Raw genomic sequence first — 21,782 nt, forward strand, 5'->3', positions numbered from 1 at the left:
ATGAAGTCACACAATGCAGAATTCAGCCCAGCGGAAAAAAGTCTTCAAACTTTAAATAGTGCCGTTTTCGAAAGACTAGAGAAACTTTTCAGAGTTGCATACATAGCATTGCTAAAAATTCAAGGCCCATTTCTGGATTATGAGTGGATGTGTTGTTTGGAAGGGAAGCTGGGTGTGGATCTAGGACCTACATACAGCAACCGTACGTCATGCAAGGAGTTCATGGTTTCAATAGCTGAAGTTGAGCGCCAGAAAATTGAAGATGAGTTGGCTCAGACGAATTACTGTACCATCATGTCTGATGGATCAACAGATGTCTCGGGTGTTGAGAACGAGGGGGTTTATGTCCACTTTGCCAGACAAGGAGCATATCACTGTTATTTCCTAGGGATGGTGGAGACTGAATGTGCCAGTGCTAGTGGAATTTACTCAGCAATAATGGAATCTTTGCATTTCAACAAACACTTAACTGAGGAGATACAGGAAAATATTGTCGGCTTTGCTGGAGATGGAGCATCAGTAAATACTGGTAAACTGAATGGTGTCATTGCATTATTTCAAGGCAGGATCAATCCGTCTATTTTGATGATTCAGTGCATGGCACACCGTGTTGAACTGGGCTTGAAAGATGCTATGAAAAATGTTCCCCTGTTTTCTAAGGTTGTTGAACTTCTGGATGATATCTTCAAATTCTACAAAAGTGCTAAACAGAAGTCGGAACTAAAATCAGTCTTTGAGACTTTGAAACTGCAGTTCTCCATGCCTACTCGAGTTGGGGGTACGAGGTGGGTGGGCCATATGCTACTAGCGGTCAAGAACATGCTGAAAGGATACAGAGCCCTGGTTTTTCATTTGAGCAAGGTAAATTTATACATATAAAAGTTTAACAATTAAGGCTCTTTTTATAGTAACTTACAGTTTACAAAAAAAGCTGGATACATTCAAATCATTTTGTATCAAATGGGGTCTAGAAGTTAACTTAGATAAATCCTGCATTATTGTTTTCAGGAATGGTGGCTATCTTCGAAATAACGAAAAATGGCTTTATGATGGTACAAACATGAAGGTTTTATCTCATTATAAATATCTTGGCATTGTTTTCACATCAAAATTGTACTGGTCTAAAGCATGTGAAACATTAGCTTTACAAGCTAGGAAGGCTTCATTTCCGATATTTTCTCTTTTCAGAACTTATCAAAATATCTCTTTGAATGTGGCATCTACTATATTTGATAGCAAAAATTGCAACTGATTCTGCTTTATGGTGCAGAAATATGGGGTTTACCTATCGTGCAAACATTGAAAAAATACAAAGTTATTATTTGAAAAGATATCTTCGTGTTAGCAAAACTGTATCTTCAAATATTGTACTCAGTGAAACAGGTAGAAGCCATCTTTGTGTACAGTATTTCACCCGTTGTATAAAGTACTGGTGTAGACTCCTGAATATGGAAAGTTATCGTATTCCAAAGGCATGCTATGAAATGTTAAAACATACGACGACAATGGTGTTCGCAATTGGGTATCCCATGTACGTTTACTTTTATTTCACTCTGGGTTTTCTTTTGTGTGGTTATCGCAAGATTGTGGCGATGTAACAAGTTTTATAAATGTTTTAAACAGAGATGTAAAGATATAGATATACAGAATTGGTATGCAAAAATCACTTCTTCATCATTCTTAAATCATTACTCGTCATATAAATCTGTACTTGAACCGGAAAAATATATATCAGAGTTTTGCTATGATAAAGATCTTTTATGAGTTTTATTTAAGTTCAGATGCATGAGTCATAAACTTAAAATTCAACACAACCGTTTTAATAAGGTAAATGCTGATTCCATTAAATGTGATAAATGTAATTGTAATTTGATACAAGATGAGTATCATTTCTTACTCGTATGTCGCTCTTAGTACATTCCTGATTTTTATATTATATCTCCAACCAGATCAAAGTTTACCCAGCTGCTTGCAACAAAGAATGTAAAACTCCTAAAAAATATTGCAATTTATCTTAAACTATATTTACCTGTATAAATTGTAAATTGTTCTCCTGACCATGTGCTATATTTTGCTTATTGAATTGTACTTTTGGTCATGTGGCCATAAATACTGAATAAAGCTCTTCTTCTTCTTCTTCTACAGTTATAGCAACCTTGATAGTACACATAAGTAATAGATAGTAATATACTAATAATCAGATAGTACACGATATATAATTACAATTGTCAGTACACGATATATAATTACAATTGTCAGAATGTGTTTCTTTGTGAATACATTGAGATATATGTGTACATTAAACTGAACATTCTTGCTTGATATCTGTTGAAAAATATTTGAGCAAAGAAAGTTAGTACAATGTCCTTTCTTAACTTGCGTTTATGACATTCACAGTTATGTTCCTTTTTGTAAACATCATCATGATACTAATATCAGACTTATTTATAGTTCAGTACGACAGTAGTACTCTGATAGTTTACTTAAATATTTATGTCTGTTTCAGGTTTCTCAGATACGTTCCCAGTCAGCACCTCAGTCTAAGGCGATCAACTTCATCAAAAAGTTGAAGTCAAAGAGTATTATCTTCTTTGCCCACTTCCTTGTAGATGTGATCAGTGTTTTGGCTCGCCTTTCCAAGCAACTCCAGGAACGAAAAGGATGTGTCTTCCAGGTCCATAGACAGCTTGAAACTACACTTATCAACCTGAACAAGCTGGGGGAAAGGTATGCATGTCAAGTGACCAAATATAATCTTTTAACTTGTATGTTTGTAGTGACCTGGCTTTGCAATCCTTTCCCTGCTAATGCTTATCCTTTCTGTAAACACAGTTAGTCTCTGCTTTTGTGTACTGACCATATGAATGCATATAATTAGTAATATCTAGTGCATTCAAACACCAGCATCTCAAATATATTCTAATCCTACACCCTGCTTGTATTCTCTGTCTGTTTCCTGTTGTGTTCTTCTGTCAAGTAGCTCTTAGAATATGGTGGTGGCATTTCAGAGATGGATTTGAACTGAGAAAAGTTGCTTCCTCAGACACGTTTGAAGGTGAAGGTTTGACAGGAAATACATCTGAACATGATGCACAGTCAGCCAGAGTAATTAAAGGTCTAGTCAGCTGCCTTCAGAGAAGATTTGATGATCTTGACAAGGGTATTTTCAGTGCAACCAAGTTGGCTGACCTTAACTCTTGGCCTACCAGCTCTGAAGATGCTAAGGGTGTGTGTGTGTGTTGTTCAGTACTGATATGAATTCTAATAGTTATTGAACTTATTCCAAACTTAGTACCAATGAGGTGTCTCGACTATGTCTTGTCTTTACTTAATGTACTTTATCCCTTCACTTAATTCCAATTTGGCATGTTGTCTGACTAAATTTATTACTAGTAAATATTAAAGATGATATGCAAAATGTTCTGTAACATGTATGGTGGAAACATCTTAAAATGTTCAGCTTTTTTCCCTTTTGATATTATAATTATCTGCTTTTGCCTTTTGTGTCTTTGTTATGTGTTGAATAGGATAACTTCAAAATTGATTGTTTTTACTATAATTGAAAACTGTGAAGTATTACCTGATTTTGCATGATGTAATTAGGCAGAATAGTGATATCAGTATTATATGGATGACACAAATGACTTCAGTTCAGGATTAATAAAAACTTTAAAGTGATTCATGTTTGCAGATTTTGGTGATGATTGCCTCATGAAATTGTTGGATCACTTCCATGACACCTTAGAGAGGAAAGGGGTGGACCTAGCTGCGGCTGAAGAAGAATGGACAGCCCTGAAACAGGCTTTGTATAAAAGGTTAGGAAGAGCTCATATTCGTATAATGTCTAGAATTTAACATTACAAAGTCATTATTTGGGCATTTTTATTTTTCAGTGATCAGGTCCATGAGGCTAACTTGAATTGGGCCACAATCAACAAACGTCACGGGAGAGAGGTGTCCTAACATCCTGGAGGTAATAGATTTGATTCTGTCTCTACCATCTTCCAGTGCTGAATGCGAAAGAGGATTTTCACAAATGAAACTCACCAAGTCTCAATACAGAAACAAGCTAAGCAGCTCATCAATGACACTCTTGATGACAATCCAACTTCACTCAAAGGCAATTGTTGACTTTGACCCAACACACTCTATACATAAGTGGAACAAATCAAAGCGGGTCCGGAATTCAGTTTCACTGAATACTCTAGAGCATCATTTGAGTGAAGTTGAAGTGCCTCAAGATGAAGAAGTGCCTACTGCAGGGGGAAGTTCTAAATCTGCACCCCCTTCAGATTCAGACTATGATTCTGTTTTTTCAGATTTGGACGAATCTGACTTTGAATATGATGACTAAACTGCTAAAGCCTTGACTGAAACAGATTTGAAAACATGTGTTATTGTGACAATAACCTGACATTAAACAGTTCCATCCTGTTATTTACATTCTTTTTATTTTTCTTAATCCAGAAAAGTCTGGACTGGCAACTTTCCAACCGGTCTGGTAACTTTTGAGAGTTACCAGACCCGTTGTCTGGCTGAGCTTTTGGGGAGTTTGCAACACTGTCTAACTACATTATTGAATCAGAATACCTCCATACAGGATGAGAGGGATACCCCTTTGCTATGAAATGTTCTCAAACACATTTGAATCAACACAACCCTTGTTTGTAGGGATTCTGGGTTATATTGGTCCCAAGTAGCCTATGACTGATGTAAGAATCCACTTAAGAGCATCAACACTAGACTGTGCCATCCCGATTTGTTCTTTTGGAGCTTCGGTAGCAAATGGATAGGGTATTTATCAGGGTAATACACTTGAAAATTAGTCATTTGTTAGTTCATACTCTTTGGGACCTTATCTTTATGCACCCTTTGCCTTTTTCATTCCTTCTTGGCCTTTAGTTTTCTGTTTGGATTCACGAGGACCTTGTTGCCCTTCGTCCCGTCTTTCCGCTTCAGGAGGACGTTGTGGCCCTTCGTCCCCTGTTTGGTCTTCACGAGGACCTTGTGGCCCTTCATCCCATGTTTGTTCTCGGGAGGACCTTGTAGCCCTCCCGCCTCTGTTTCCTCTTCAGGAGGGCGTTGTGGCCCTTCGTCCCCTGTTTGTTCTTCAGGAGGGCGTTGTGGCCCTTCGTCACCTGTTTGGTCTTCAGGAGGATGTTGTGGCCCTTCGTCCCCTGTTTCCTCTTCAGGAGGGCGTTGCGGCCCTTCGTCCCCTGTTTGTTCTTCAGGAGGACGTTGTGGCCCTTCATCCTTTGTTTGTTCTTCGGGAGGACGTTGTGGCCCTTCATCCTTTGTTTGTTCTTCGGGAGGACCTTGTGGCCCTTCGTCCCCTGTTTCCTCTTCAGGAGGGCGTTGAGGCCCTGCGTCCCCTGTTTGTTCTTCAGGAGGACGTTGTGGCCCTTCATCCTTTGTTTGTTCTTCGGGAGGGCGTTGTGGCCCTTGATCCCCTTTTTGTTTTTGTTTTTCAGGGCTAGTGTCATCTACAGCAGTTAAACATATTTTCAAAGGCAAATGGTCAAATGCTTTATTTTTTTCCATGGTGTAAACTTTCGAAACGCTAAATTTTCGCGTTATATCGGAGTTTATGATAAACATGTCTATAGACGAGTCTTCTGGCGTCATTAGAATCAGAATGCCATTAGATTGGAGTTTTCTCCCCACAGTAGATGCAGGTATGTTGAAGTCTCCCCCAAGCAAGAGTGGAACATTCCTAAATTTCTCATTCAATTTCAGAAGAAAATTTACCAACTTATCAAGGGAATTTTCTTTTTCCTGCTTACAAACTCTATGACGGCCATGCCAACTGACACAGAGGATCTCAAGATTAGGAACCAATTTGAACTGAATTCTACAGACGCAAAGTCTTGACAGCTCATTTCCACTCATCATGGTTCGCACCCAGTTTTGGTTGTCAATACTCGTGCATGTGATTTTCCTCTCATCATATATGAAACCTGCTTCTTTGTGACCTTCATACTTAAAATGGTCGGGAATATCAAACTTTTTCCATGCCCTCGAATGAATACCCTTCCAGAGAAATTCTTGGAGGCAAACCACCAGAGGTTTTTCTGACCTTAAGACATGTTCAATGCGAAGCTTTCTTTTCTCTGCCATCCCTTTTTTGGTTTTTCCATTAGCATTCATATCAAGAATCACGTACTTAGCATAGGCTGTCGCCATGGCTTGAACGTGCGCAGGCTGATAGGATCACTTGATAGTCACTGAAACGGAAATTGTGTCAACATTACCGAATAGTTTTTCAAGTCAAGACAGCTCTCTGAAAGAAAATTACTTTCAAGACCATTGGTTTTTTTAGCCGCCCAAGAAGCATGAACTGTATGTCAAGTACCTATCCTTGGGGTTGGGATGTGATCTCATGTCCAATGCCCAACAATTATGGTGATTCACAGCCATTTTCCTTAAAACATGTTTTAGATATGCTAGATAGTGGGATATTTCCGGATAGTTGGAATGTTGGAATCATTGTGCCTTTGTATAAGAAGGGTGGTAGGCAAAGCCCGAGCAACTACAGGGGAATTTCTTTATTAAGTGTTATGGGTATTCTACAGTCGCTTGTTCAAAAGTATCTAAGGAAACCTGGTCATAGGTTTTATGCCTCATTTATTGATTTTCGCAAGGCTTTCGACTTAGTAGATAGAGATAAGTTATTGTATGTACTGATAGGTAAGGTGTTCATGGTAAGATCTGTAGGCATGTATAATAAGGTCAAAGTTGGTAGTAATAGGTCGGATATATTCACAACCCTCACATGGTGTCAGACAGGGGTGTATGTAAGTCCGGTATTGTTTATATTTTTTATAAATGAGCTAGTAGAGGAAATGCAAAATAGTGGTATAAAGGGTATATTTGTCTAATCGGAACTGGACGACATTTTACTGCTGCTCTTTGCCGATGATGTCACTTTGGTAGATGATTCTGTCGTAGAGCTGCAACGAAAATTAGATTCCCTACATAAATTCTGTTTGGAATGGGGTTTGGAGGTGAATTTAGATAAGTCTCAAATCATTGTCTTTAGAAATGGTGGTTATCTTAGAACTACAGAGAAACGGTTCTATGATAGTCAGGAAATTAAAGTTGTTAGCTATTACAAGTATTCGGGTGTCATATTTTCCTCAAGGCTAGTGTGGTCTAAAGCTTGTGAAACTCTGTCGTTGAGAATGTCTCAGCAATGAAAGCGAGCGTTCCTGTCAAACAGACGTTGATAAAGTATGACGCACCTCATGATATGGCTAAGAACATATTTGACACGAAAATAGCACCTATTTTGCTCTATGGCGGGAAATTTGGGAATAAACATAGAGAGTAGATACTGAAAAGCTGTAGGGCTTGTTCTTTAAGAAGTATTTAGGTTTAGGAAAATTTGTGTCTACGAAAGCTGTTTTAGGGGAGTTGGGCAGATATCAAATGTCTGTTAATTATTTTAGTCAGTGTAGACTAGTGAGAATGAGTAGCCCTAGGTATCCTCGAGCTTGTTATGAAAAGTCTTTGATGAAAATGGATCTCTCATGTTCGTTCACTATTTAATTTTGGATTCTCTTTTGTGTGGATTACACAAGACTTTGGCGACGTAGATGTGTTTATGGCAACGTATAAGCAACTCTGCAAGGATAGCTGTTTCCAAACTTGGAGCAGTGATTTTTTAGCAGTAGTTCCTCCTCCCTCCCTCCCTCTCTCTCTCTCTCTCTATATATATAAGGACTCCTGTTTTAGGCAAGAAGTGGTTCTGTTAGTTCTCCACTTTCGTTTGCTGTTTAACATCACACTTCAAAATATTCGAGCTATGGCGCCAGTCTGTAAATTACAATTAAATTACAACAAACAAAACAACACAAATCATGCACGGTTAGAATTGGTTCCTAGTAACCTACGGTGGTCACGCGAGGGTAGAATTGGTGCCTAGTAACCTACGGTGGTCACGCGAGGGTAGAATTGGTGCCTAGTAACCTACGGTGGTCACGCGAGGGTAGAATTGGTGCCTAGTAACCTACGGTGGTCACGCGAGGGTAGAATTGGTGCCTAGTAACCTACGGTGGGTCACGCGAGGGGGTGGAGTTGGTGCCTAGTAACCGTACGGTGGTCACGCGAGGGTAGAAGTGGTGCCTAGTAACCTACGGTGGCCACATGAGGTGAATTGGTGCCTAGTATTAACCCACGGTGGCCACACTCAGGGTAGAATTGGTGCCTAGTAGCCTACGGAGGCCACGCGAGGGTAGAATTGGTGCCTAGTAGTAGCCTACGGAGGCCACGCAAGGGTAGAATTGGTGCCTAGTAACCTACGGTGGCCACGCGAGGGTAGATTTGGTGCCTAGTAACCTACGGTGGCCACACTAGGGTAGAATTGATGCCTAGTAACCTATGGTGGCCACACTAGGGTAGAATTGGTGCCTAGTAGCCTACGGAGGCCACGCGAGGGTAGAATTGGTGCCTAGTAACCTACGGTGGTCACGCGAGGGTAGAATTGGTGCCTAGTAACCTACGGTGGTCACGCGAGGGTGGACTTGGTGCCTAGTAACCTACGGTGGTCACGCGAGGGTAGAATTGGTGCCTAGTAACCTACGGTGGCCACATGAGGGTAGAATTGGTGCCTAGTAACCTACGGTGGCCACACTAGGGTAGAATTGGTGCCTAGTAGCCTACGGAGGCCACGCGAGGGTAGAATTGGTGCCTAGTAGTAGCCTACGGAGGCCACGTGAGGGTAGAATTGGTGCCCTCAGTAACCTACGGTGGCCACGCGAGGGTAGATTTGGTGCCTAGTAACCTACGGCAGGCCACACTAGGGTAGAATTGATGCCTAGTAACCTCACGTTGGCCACACTAGGGTAGAATTGGTGCCTAGTAGCCTACGGAGGCCACGCGAGGGTAGAATTGGTGCCTAGTAGTAGCCTACGGAGGCCACGTGAGGGTAGAATTGGTGCCTAGTAACCTACGGTGGCCACGCGAGGGTAGAATTGGTGCCTAGTAACCTACGGTGGCCACACTAGGGTAGAATCGGTGCACTAGTAACCTACGGAGGTCACGCGAGGATAGAATTGGTGCCTCGTAACCTACGGTGGCCACGCGAGGGTAGAGTTGGTGCCTAGTAACCTACGGTGGTCACGCGAGGATAGAATTGGTGCCTAGTAACCTACGGTGGTCACGCTAGGGTAGAATTGGTGCCTAGTAACCTACGGTGGTCACGCGAGATTAGAATTTGTGCCTAGTAACCTACCGTGGTCACACAGGGTACGTTGATGGATCTCGAGTTCTGATTCACGTGTGGGACAACATGCATCCTATGTGTTCTTGCTCATAATAGCTATCACTGTTTTGTTTTTTGTGTTTTTGTTTTGTTTTGTTATCCCCCGCAACGCGTTTTCCAGAGCAGAACTTTAAAACCGTTCAATATTTTTGGCGCTTCCATGGCAACAAGTTTGACTTAGACTGAAATTGGTGGTAGTGCTCTTTTCCGGAGCAGAACTCTAAAACCGTTCACTATTTCTTCACCAAACTTGGCACATAGATTGGTCTGGTGGTGTGCTAGTGCCTTTTGGTAGTTTTGTATTTCTGAATAAGATATTTGTGGCGTTTCCATGGCAACAAGTTTGACTTAGACTGAAATTGGTGGTAGTGCTCTTTTCCCGAGCAGAACTCTAAAACCGTTCAATGTTTCTTCACCAAACTTTGCACATACATAAATCTGGTTGTGTACTGGTGCCTTTTGGTAGTTTGGATTTCTGAATAAAATATCTTTGCAATTCCATGCCAACAAGTTTGACTTAGACTGAAACTGGTGGTAGTGCTCCTTTCTAGAGCAAAACATAATGATCTTTCCATTACATATTTAGTTTAGGTCACTGTCACTTAGTCAGGCATTTTCAAGTATCAATAAACCTCTATCAGTTTGTTGTTGTAATCTAAACACGTAATTCTTATAAATGCATTATGTGGTAGCTTCCATGAGGGTTGATAGTATTACTGAGAGAAATGTTTTATTTATTTTTATAGAAGTGTGCTGTGATGTAGTGTCTTTAAGGACATGTATGATAGTGTTCTCTACATGCGCTATTGAATCAGAAATCCTATGAAATGTTCCCAAATACATTTGAACCAACACCACCCTTGTTTGTTGGGAATATTTTAGTCCCAAATAGCCTATTACTGATGTAATATTTAATCCACTTAAAGGGCAGGTTTACACGAAAAATTACCTTTTTGTTTTGCTCTTTTTCTGCATAAAACGTGTTTGTTAAGCAGTCTCACAGCCAAAACAGCACAGATATCATAAGTGTCGTGTTTACGTAACAGTGATATTAACGTGAAAATACATCTGGGTAAATTAATGGTCCCCGGAGCGGATGTAAAGGACCGCTCCCTGCCCCAAGGCATCTTGCACTACAAAAATAAATTGGTTTCCGGAACACAGAAACTGAAAAGAAGAACGCTATGGAAACCACCATTTCCAGTTGGTTTCCAGGTAGTTTCCTATAGTTTCATTGTGGTTTCCATGAAAACTGAAACTGAATTTTGCACCATTTCCGGTTGGTTTCGGAGTGCGATTCATTACCCACTCGCGTACAGCGATAATACTGTCTGCATACTTTGCAGCAAACAAAATCACAGATGGTGATCAGAAGTCGGCTATTCTTATAAGTGTAATCGGATGAACTTTGACTATTCAGAACTTTGGCTATCGAGCTCAAATTGATAAACCAACAGGTACAGATCTGGTGTGATTTGATCAAGTGCTCGTAAAACGATTTTGAACCGAGCCGATCACGAGGCCCTCAAGATCAGATCTCGATAGCTACCTACGTCGAATCTGCCACGGAAATATCTCTGATATTCAACAAGCTTCACGGAACCACAAAGGGGAAAGTATACATCATGTGTCAAACAGTTTTCAGGGACGCGGGAACATTCAACAATTTCCCAAAGGAGGGAAAGTATTTCCACAAAAATCAGAGACCAGTAGTGTCAGCAAAGACAACAAAACAGGTAACGAACATCGTTACAGATGTGGCAGTGGTGAGCATGTAACCTGCAGATATTGTCACTTGAAAGAACATATTCTCAAAATGTGTCATAGACGCAGTTGTTCTAGACACCTGACAAATGTCGCCGATGAAGATTGCATTGACCTTCGTATATCAGAATACGAACTTTATCATGTTGGTGAGCACGACACAACTGGTCCACCATATCATGTTAATGTGCAAATAAATAATGCATCAGTACAGCTGCAGATCGATACGGGTGCAACTTTCACCCTCATCACTAAGTCAAACTATGACAAGACTTGGCCGTCCAATCCTCCTGTTATTAAGGAGACTTCACGGGTTAATCGCTCATACACAGAAGAGAAGTTGAAGATGGTCGGTGCCATTGATGTGGACATAAGATACAATGACCAATCCGTACAATCATCTGTTCTCATCGTGGATTAAAACAGACCAAGTTGACTCGAAAGGTACATCCTCAACCAACTGCAAAACTCGATTGAAATGACATCGTAACCAAACATGAAATTTGTGAACTTAGTCAATCAGTGACTCTCGAACAAGTATTCAAAAGCATGATGATGTATTCAGTGGTGTATCGGCGAGATCAATTGTACATTTGCAATAATCCAACCAGATTCAAACGCCTCGAGATTCCTCAAGGCCATCAGTATCCTTACTAACTGAAGAGGAAGGTGGATGGATGAACTTCAGACTATTGAGTGATGGCATAATTGAACCAGTTCAATTCTCGGAGTGGGCCTCACCCATCGTACCAGTTCTGAAAGGAAATGGACAAATGCGGAATTTCAGGTGACTATAAGACAACAGTCACCAAGATTGATATGTTGGATCAGTATCCAGTTCCGAAAATCGAAATGATGAAACATCAAAACAGTATACCACTATCAACACTCACCGTGGACTATTCCGCTATAACAGACTACCGTTTGGCATCTCTTCTTCGCCTGACACATTCCAGAGATATGTCAACAACCTTTTAAAAGGTGCTCCTATGTCATGTAGTTACCAGGATGACATTATCACATCAGGGAAAGATGACCCTGAATGTGCAGAAAGTCGATACAGTTCTAGGAAAACTGTCAGCTGCACGAATTCACGCTAGTGTTTTCCTAGCCAAGGAAGTGACCTACCTGGGTCATCGGGTGCAGAGAGACTCCACCCAGTACTCAGCAAAGTCGAGGCTATATCCAACGCACCTTCTCCCACAAATGTGTCTGAACTTAAGTCCTATCTCGGACTTCTTAATTATTAAGGGAAAATTCTCCCAAATCTGTCTAGTGTGTTGGCACCTTTGCACAAAAATGTACATGAGGTCATGAGCAAAAGCAAGCTTTTCGTGAATCAAAAGAACTATTGAACTCATCACAGCTGCTTGTTCATTATGATGCTAATAAAGACTTAAAGGATTTTTAGAAAGGTCACTTCACATTGTTTATTTTCACTCTTAATGAACCCCTGGGTATATATCTTATTCACAAAATACAGTTAAAAACGGTAATATTTCATTATACAACTTGTATTAGGAATCTAAAACGCACCTCCCTCGAAAGCATTTCGCGATTACGCAAGATAATGAGGTAGATGGTCACGTGGTCCCGTGACGTCATACCCGAGAGTCGCTACATCAACACACTGAAAATACAGTGGTACCGAGCCTGTTCGCTTACTGAGGTCTGCTTCTAGTTTAGCAAATAAATCAATCCACGAAGTCAAACCTGGATTTGGATGGCATTCTAGATACAGATAATATCCCATACATACAACCTTTTCAATTTGAAAGTATTTCTGGCGGCAAGACCGACAGGAATATTGACGACGATTCCACCAGTTGACAACTTACAGCCGTGGGACGATCAAGACTATGTTTTAAATAGACCTACTGCAGACTGGTATGCAAGTCACTTGCCTATCACATGTTCATGGAAAACTGATTAGATACTGAATTCATTTTTCTGCGGTCACGGTAAAATTTGGAGTCATGATAGCGGCAATGTTCGATCAATGTGTTGAGCCTGTCTTCCGGTATACATCAGTATGGGAAGGTAAACACTGAAATAGTTACGTTCGAGGTTCATGATTTTATGAAGGCTTTTAAGGAACTTTCAGTTTATTTCATGAAATGCGTCTTCTGCTTAATTTATCCGTAATGGTTTTAGTATGGTGATAATCTTTTCTATGAAATACGTACCGTTACGGAAGTCGATAAGTTCGATCTCACTGCTGTATTGTAGAGATGTACAATAAATTCGTTAGTGTATGTTTTCGGAGAAGTCGATGTATCGTCTCTGATATGGTGCATCAAACATCAGTTTTAACACATTTTCAATTTCCATACACGTGTAAAGCATTAGTTATATGTTGTAATACTTAGTCATATAAATCTGCAAAATATACATAAAATGTAAAATGATAACGACCTGCAACCTCCTTAACAGCTGATAATAGATATAATAAATAAATATAGATGCAAAAAAACAGAACTGACAAATCCTTATCTTTCTCTTTAACTGTCAGCTAGTGAAAAAGAAACGTTATCATTGTGTTCTAGTAGTAATGTGTAAAGTGTGATCAGCCCCAAAGAAAGGCCATTGATCAAATCAAGAAACCAGCCGACGAAAATTAAACCAAATAATTGATTTGCATACAAACTGTTTATGACAAATTAATGAATACAATGTGTACACCAACATCATGAAGGCAAAGGCTTGGGTGTAAATTAACTGGATGGACTGGTAAAAGCCTAAGAAAACAAGACTGATCTCCAAAAAAAAACATGTGACACAGTGGTGACTGCAATTTGGAAACATTTACCATCTGAACAAGTCCCAGGATTCAAACAGACGAATACAACAGACCTTAAGACATCAGGCACAACTGGTTTCAGTTCACACCCTAGACACATATACATGATTTCATTTTATATCTTGATGTCAGTGAATTCACCAGTTCCTGTTTACTAGTTATAAATGACGGTGTCTGACAGAATATCCTGGAAAATAGGCTGTTGTGTCCTGCAAGTCTGTAGGAAGGAAACATGTTTCTTCTCTCGAGAATGGTCCCGAGTAGGAATTCCACATACTCTGTGAATAAATTTTACATTGCATTAGAGACATTTTGTAACACAATTTCAGTATATTTTGTTTTGGCAACCATAATCATAATTTTCTTTGAATTCTGCACTAAAAAAGTAAGTACTTTTGTCTATGAGGATTAAAAAACAGTGTCTTTGCAAACAAGACTTAGTGTTGACTCATTAGTTAGGGGAAAATATGCAGTAATAGGAACAGTGGGTTTTGGTGTGTTTTTTCAAACTCGAGTGCACCAGTTCAACAAAAACTTATTGATTGTCTGAAATATATTTACCACCTGTTGGTTTCTTGTTCACTGGCTTGGCCTCTTGCAGAGCAGTCATTTTCATTTTATTTATTGTACATTGCCTTAAAGAGAGAAAGAGTAAGAGTCAACATTTTAATCATGCCCTAACACACACAAAAAAAACCAAAAAAAACCCACCCCCCACAAAAACCCAGCAAATTCACATACCATTTTAACATGGTAGGGGACCAGTCCCTGGTGGATAATTATCTGATATGACTCTTTTTTAATTATGTTTTAATAATTATGTGCTCTCTCTCACCACCGCACCCATATGTTGCAAGTTCTCATTTGTCCATGAAAACCCCCATCCCAATCCCTCCACACACACTCACACCACAACACACCCGTCTCGGGAAATAGATGACTTGGCCCTACTGAGTAACAGTGACAGTGGCTGGAAAATATATCTCTGATCGAAAATAGGGCATGAGTGCAAATTATGACGTACTTTTTCATCGACTATTGCTTGATATAGCTAGCTACTGGAGAGTTTATGTTGCTCCAAAACAACTACATCTTAAAACTTACCTGCAACCAACATCGCGTCCGGAATGCAACTTTCTCGGTCTCAGTCCCAAGTTGACATTTCGGTCTCTGTGTTTGTTTGGAATGTCGAAAGGAAAGTCCGATATATAGCATCCTCATAAAGTTTAAGTTTTGCCCATTCGTATCCATATTTTGCCAGAGGTTAGGTCTCTTTCATAGCACTTCTTCGAAAAGTGTAACGAACACAGATGACCGTGCGTGCAGGGGGTTCACAAAATCCGCACATCAACAGTAAACAATCTATGCCCTTCCTCTTGTCAAATAGAATTTTTCAGGAAATGTATCGATAAATCCGTGTTGTTTACGCAGTTAAAGTTGGATGATCATCAAAACTTGAAGTGCAGTTGTCAGTTTCCAATACATAATCACAACAACGCTTCATTCAAAATATTGCGCTTCGTGTCACTTTCAACTCGATGATGTACATACACTACTGAAATGTCAACACTCTGAGCGGATTCTCGGGGTATGACGACACACCCACAGACGACAGACCGCTAAAAATAAAAATATGCATACGAGTGGGCGGGGCAAAAGTGGTTTAAGTTTTGGTGCATATTTCTAATTTATACGACTATCTTTCGTAAATGGATAGTGCAGATGTGGTATATATTTATGTTTGAATGGCATCATGTAATATAAATGCATAGTGTTTAACCTTTTTTTAAAAATCCTTTAATATTAGCAACTGATGCCTCTCAATACGGCTTAGGAGCCGTCCTATCTCATGTGATGGAAGATGGTACACACAGACCGATCTCCTTCGCATCTCGAACGCTCAACTCTGCCGAGCGTAATTTTTCTCAGATTGAGAAAGAGGCCTTAACAGTGATCTTCGGCATCGAAAGATTCCACTTGTATATATATGGACGTCATTTCCATATCAGCAATGATCACAAACCCCTGGAAACACTCTTCAGCGAGAAGAAAGAGGTAGCTACAACTGCTTCAGGTCAGATCCAGGGATGGGTGCTGACACTCTCATCATATGACTATTGATTTTGTTACACACCAGGTAACAAGATGAATCACGCCTACGCTATGAGCAGGTTACCGTTGCCAGACCAGCCAGTTTCTGTGCCCATACCTCTTAAGACTATAGCTGCGGTAAACTTCCTTGACGTGACTCCAGTCACGGCTGCTGACGTCGAAAGATGGACCCAGAAGGATCTTACCCGCTCCCGAGTGAAACGTTTCATTACACATGGTTGGACCCATTCCAAGGAACCAGAGTTACAACCATATCTGACAGACTGAACTACAGGGGAGTTGTGCCGCCACAAGGCCGGCAGAAAGTACTCAACATGCTCCACGATGGGCATCCCGGAATTTTTCGCATGGAAATGCTCTCAAGAAGCTATGTAAGTGCGTGAGTGTGAGAACTGTCAATTTATGCCAAAGCCACAGCTTCGGTGCCTATGCATCCATGGGAGTATCTGCAAAATCCTTGGACAAGGATTCACATTTACTATGCAGGGCCTTTCCAGAACAATATGTTTCTACTCATAGTCGACGCACACTCCAAGGGGTTAGCTGTGCATGTATGCAACTTCCTAGGTTACCATTGAGATGCTGGAACGAACTTTCGCAACACATGGACTGCCAGTTACCATTGTGTCAGACAACAGTACAGCATTTGCAAGCAGTGAATTCAGTCAGTTTGTATCCAAACACGGAATAGAGCATGTTTTCACACCACCTTATCATCCAGGCTCAAACTGTATGGCGGAACGATGTGTACAAACGTTCATGGAATCCATGAGAAAGATGAACGATCTACCTCTATCTGTCGAGGCCAAGGTCCCGAAGTTCTTGTTCTTCGAGTATGTGTTTATTTGTGGTCGACTCCGCATACCACTACAGGCAAATCACCTGCTGAAATCATGTTCTCAAGGAAAATGAGAACTCACATAGACCTGTGCCATCCTGACGAACGTTCACGTGTGAACTAGGCACAGCAGAAAAAGAAACTTCAAATCGATGGCCAGCACAAGAACAAACCTATATCAGTTGGCGATGCTGTCTACATTACCAACTTCGGGCGAGGTTCACCTTGGATTCCTAGTATCGTGACAGCGAAGTCATCTGACTCATTGTGTGAAGTGTGACTGTCAGATGGACGTTTATTGCGACGTCACTTGGATCACGTCAAGCGACGTTACGCAGAGGAGACCGTTTCACCTCCAGTTGACTTGCCTGACATGCCGACCCGTAATACGAGTGTGTCAGTCAGCAGTGATAAACTTGACATTACCTCATCACCTGTACATAGGTCATCACAGCCTACATGTAGAATCAAGGACATTCCACAAACTGTGTTGAGGTGATCAGCACGCAGTGTCAAACCACCAGTGAGACTGGATCTGTTAAATCCGTGACCGAACTGCTTCATCACGTTGTGATGTTACTTAAGTGTTATGTTCTAGGTCAGTTTAATTGGCACTGAGCAAGGCAAGCACAGACTTCATTTTTTCAGTATTAATTCTTAAAGAGAAATTCCAGTTAATGTTTTATGTTTTGTGTAATTAAGAGCAAGAAACTTAAACGGGGAGGAATGTCGTGTTTACGTAACAGTGATATTAACGTGAAAATACATCTGTGTACATTAATGGTCCCCGAAGTGGAAGTAAAGGACCGCTTCCTGCCCCAAGGCATCTTGGGATTGTGTGTAATGGCCGAAAGGCATATTAAAGGTTTCAGTGAATAAACCTCATGAATATTCACCATCTCCAAGTGTGTCAACCCAATACACCACTATAAGTAACTAATTTACTTTTTTCATTATATTAATTCATATTTTGCACATTTACCGAGAGTTCCATGTCCACAATAAACGCACCATGGCTTATGCACTGGCTACCGTTTTAACCGTCTTGTTGTCTGGCCGTCAGTTCCACACTGTAATGACATTGACATGGCGGTTTTGAAAAAAAAGTATACATTGTACGAAAGGTGTTACCACGTAACCAAATTATATAACATTCAACCTGAGTCGGACGCCTTCCAACAGTATCTTCTTTCAGCAGAAGCAAAACTGAAACGTATATGCACTACATCTATAGTTTGGCATGAAATGCATGTGGACCCGTTTTTTGGTAAATATCTCTTCATCCAATGATCCAATCGATTCCAAACTGTGCAAGTGGATGGACATTACATGCTGTCATGCATGTGTTGACCATGTCAAGAAGATGGAGAAAGAGTACTGGCTCAAAGATGGCTTGAAGGAGCAAACAGTTAATCCAGTTGTCATTCGTCTGGACACTGATGACTCCTCTGTGGAAGAATGGAGTGAACTTGATGAAGTTTAATTCTGTTATTATATTTACAGATAATAATAGTATCCGCCCAGATATGCTCAAAGAAATATAACTTCTTTTAACAATGACAGCACTGACTAATTCCAACGACTTATAGTGTAACATGAAACACTCATTTCACATAAAATTATCTTGAAAATATAAATATTAACTATCTATATGTTTAAAGCTATTAGAAATGCATTGCTTAATTTGGAATGTGAACGACATCAAAACATAACACTTTTGTCTTCATTCTATCTTTTCTTCAATGAGTGTGCATGATTGTGTGTGCTTGTGTCCAAGGGAACGGGGTTTTAACAGTTGTTGAGTTCTAACCATAGGTGGTCCGATTAATGATTTAGTGTACATATACTTTCTGTGTTCTTTAAATGCATTTCCACTGAGGTACTGCATAAACAAAATATGACATTAACATTACAAATTTAAAGATTTTAACCTACAGAATAATTCTCACTAATGGGTTTTGTGGTTAATGTTGAACAACTTAGAGAAACAAACTCCGTATGATGGTTAACAGTTGGCACCCACCTTACCCTATTCACGACCTGTGACACCTCTTCATACCTGTCACGTGCATAGCTGACCTACATTGACGAAGGTTGACCTTTATGACCCAACCCTGCCGCTGTTGCAGGTCATTGGCTCCCTCCCTCTGCAAGCAGTCTGCGTTCTGCTGTTTATTTTGTTGACAGTTACATGGACAGATTCTTTAATACAAATGCATAAAATCGGTGATTTACAATGTGATTAGGTTGTCTGACAAAACATCCACTTACACAGTTTGAGATCGATTGGATCATTGGATGAAGAGATATTTACACAAAAAAACGGGTCCACATGCATTTCATGCCAAACTATAGCTAACCATCGATAAATGTGCCGGCATTCTGAGTTGCTACTTAATTTCTTCATAAATCGTAAGTTTATGTCCCTCCTCTTCAACCCTCACTTTGGCACGTGTGAAGAACCACCTCCTCGTGGTGGGTGCTGGGTAACCCCTGGGTAAAAGCAATTCATACCCCTGTTGTGGACCCGGGGGTATATTTGGTCCACCAGCCCGTTTGCCGTGGGTTGCGCCCCTGTGTCGGTGGAGGAAGGGATTCTGATGGTTAAGGGAACTGGTTCCAGGAACAGTGTTCCTTTGCCCGACACACCACTTCGGCCCTGACTTCACCTAGACGGGTAGTTGAATGGGCCCGGTTCAACCAATCGGCTGGTCATGCCGAGCCCTGAGCACTCTCTTTTCATTGCTCTATCACTTTTTGGCTTGTTTTTTTTATACATATTGTTAAACTTATTGTGCTTGTAAGTGTATTATTATACACTGCTTTTTGAAACGTCTGAAAAGTAGAAATTTGCCTAGATGCTGGTGCCAGAAGGCGATGGCTCATGGGTCAATCTGGTGGAAAAATTAATCTTTTAGTTTTTTCTGCTTGAGTATATCAATCGAGTATCCTTGGTGCTGCAAGCTGGAGACCTACTTGTTTTTAGCATTGTCCTTGTGATACTCCGTGGTGGGTGGGGAGCTCGGATGATGAACCATTAAAAACTAACCATGGCTTACGAAACCCCCATTACCAAAACAAAACGTCCAGTTGACACTGATCCAGATGATAACGACCAAGGGCTGTCCACTTCAATTGATTACTGGCCACGTTTTCTTGTGATTGAGGCTCAAGAAAACACACGATTAAAGTTGAACTCTTTTGCAATACAGAAAGGCATACAAGGCATTGCCGGTGACGTTAAATTATATCAAACGTTTACGTTCAGGTGCATTGCTCGTAGAGTGCAGCAAAAGACAACAGACTAATAACCTGATGACTACTGAAACATTTGTCGGCATTCCAGTAACAGTATCTCCTTATAGAACACTTAACACCAGCAAAGGAATCATCAGAGATAGAGATCGATTGTTTGACGACATGTCTGAACTTGATATTGTTTCAGAAATGAAAGATCAAGGGGTGACATACGTTAAGCGTTTTACAACACGTAAAAACCAGTAAACCATTCAGACTAATACGTACCTGTTTTCATTTTCCCTCCAAATGCTCCCAGATCAGTAAAGGCGGGATATTGTCACATTAATGTCGACACCTACATACCAAGTCCTTTAAGGTGTTTTAAATGCCAGAAGTTTGGTCATGGTGTTAGTACTTGCACATTGTCTGTTGTATGTGCTGTGGTGAGAAGACACATACAACAGAAGATTGTGACAGTGACTTTAAGAAATGTACCAACTGTGCAGGCAATCACTCATCATTCTCCAAAGATTGTCTGATCTGGAAACAGCAGATGGAGATCAAAAAGATAAAGTTCACCCAAAACATTAGTTTTACTGATGCCAAAAAGCTTGTCTTACGATCTTAAATTGAGGAAACCTATGATTCCATAGCCAAAACATCGTCTGATAGACAAATCATCTGTAAGCTGTCAGACGAATTTAACCTGGCTCAAAACCGATTTTATTAAGATATTGTCACCTGCTATGTCTACTCCTCAAATTTTGTCACCTGCAATATTTACACACACTGCAGAACCACTTCCTGGTACGCCCCAAATCCAATCTGAACCATCTTATGACCGTGACACATCTTCTCAGTCAACTCAAAAGTCTCAATCAACGTCAAACGTTCAACGAATCGTTAAAAAAAAAGGTAAACCGAAGCCAGATTCTTTGAAGAAACAAAGTGGCAGAGCCCCAAAAGGGTCAGGTGATAAAATCAAATTATTTAACAAATACGGATCACTTGAGGACATGGACGTGTCCGAAAACGTCCATTCTAGGGCACATAGCTTGTCGCCCTCGAAAATGGTGCGGGGTAGATCCCCAATTAATCCGCCTAAAATATAGGTCTATCTAACAATATCGTGCAGTGGAACTGTAGACTCCGGACAAATTTTAATGAAATACAGCTATTAATCCAGGATTTAACACCATCAGCGTTCTGTCTGCAAGAGACGTATCTGAAACAGACAGATAATTTTAACTTACCTCAGTTTGAAACGTATCATTATTTTTCCCCTCCAGGTGATAGAGCCACTGGAGGTTCTACTATCCTTATATGACAGGATGTTATTCACAGCCCTGTTACACTTAACACTAATCTCCAAGCATATGTTGCAGTGCGACTTACTCTGGGTGTAGCATTTACGTTATGCTCTCTGTATATTCCGCCTTCATCAAACCTTCAGCTGACTGATCTTCAATCACTCTATGATCAACTCCCAAAGCCATGTGTTATTATGGGTGACCTAAACGGTCACAACCAACTCTGGGGCAGTACTAACACTAATACTAAAGGCAAAATACTGGAAGATTTCATTTCCAATAATGACCTGTGCATATTTAATGATGATTCAAGCACCTATCTGCATCCTGCAACTGGCACATATTCTTCTCTGGATTTGTCTCTTGCAGATTCTAACCTCCTGAAGGAATTTGATTGGTCTGTTCATAATGACCTTTGTGGAAGTGACCACTTCCCAACTATGCTTTCAGAAATAA

General features: G+C 40.6%; 2 protein-coding genes across 4 annotated transcripts in view; one reads left to right on the forward strand and one right to left on the reverse strand.

Annotated features, from left to right (window-relative positions):
* Nucleotides 1–4,335, forward strand: LOC124273756 (zinc finger protein 862-like). The gene is made up of 5 exons (XM_046709055.1): nucleotides 1–861; nucleotides 2,507–2,727; nucleotides 3,009–3,226; nucleotides 3,692–3,815; nucleotides 4,320–4,335. Exons 1-5 carry the CDS (start codon nucleotides 1–3, stop codon nucleotides 4,333–4,335), a joined length of 1,440 nt encoding a protein of 479 aa, XP_046565011.1.
* The window catches only part of LOC124273751, a 24,552-nt gene continuing 7,020 nt past the window's right edge, over nucleotides 4,251–21,782 (reverse strand). Inside the window, exons 2-3 of one of the 3 annotated variants that reach the window (XM_046709051.1) lie at nucleotides 5,316–6,224; nucleotides 4,251–5,004 (exon numbers count right to left, since the gene is read on the reverse strand). In XM_046709051.1, coding sequence (XP_046565007.1) covers nucleotides 4,862–5,004; nucleotides 5,316–6,183 — 1,011 coding nt within the window. In that variant the 5' untranslated portion in view covers nucleotides 6,184–6,224 and the 3' untranslated portion in view covers nucleotides 4,251–4,861. Of the gene's footprint in view, nucleotides 5,043–5,081; nucleotides 5,281–5,315; nucleotides 6,225–21,782 lie in introns of those variants that run through there. The other 2 variants (XM_046709050.1, XM_046709052.1) reach the window with 2 other exon arrangements.

The sequence above is a fragment of the Haliotis rubra genome, unplaced genomic scaffold, assembly GCF_003918875.1.
Source record: "Haliotis rubra isolate DU_JTF1 unplaced genomic scaffold, ASM391887v1 Scf1837, whole genome shotgun sequence".
In the NCBI taxonomy this organism is placed as follows: Eukaryota; Metazoa; Mollusca; class Gastropoda; order Lepetellida; family Haliotidae; genus Haliotis; species Haliotis rubra.

Excerpts from the sequence above, each read along its gene's own strand:
- LOC124273756 (XM_046709055.1), top strand. The coding sequence starts at position 1 with ATGAAGTCACACAATGCAGAATTCAGCCCAGCGGAAAAAAGTCTTCAA. Across the intron at positions 2,728-3,008 it reads CTGAACAAGCTGGGGGAAAG|AGATGGATTTGAACTGAGAA; the intron begins GTATGCATGTCA and ends GTGGCATTTCAG. Across the intron at positions 3,227-3,691 it reads CAGCTCTGAAGATGCTAAGG|ATTTTGGTGATGATTGCCTC; the intron begins GTGTGTGTGTGT and ends TCATGTTTGCAG.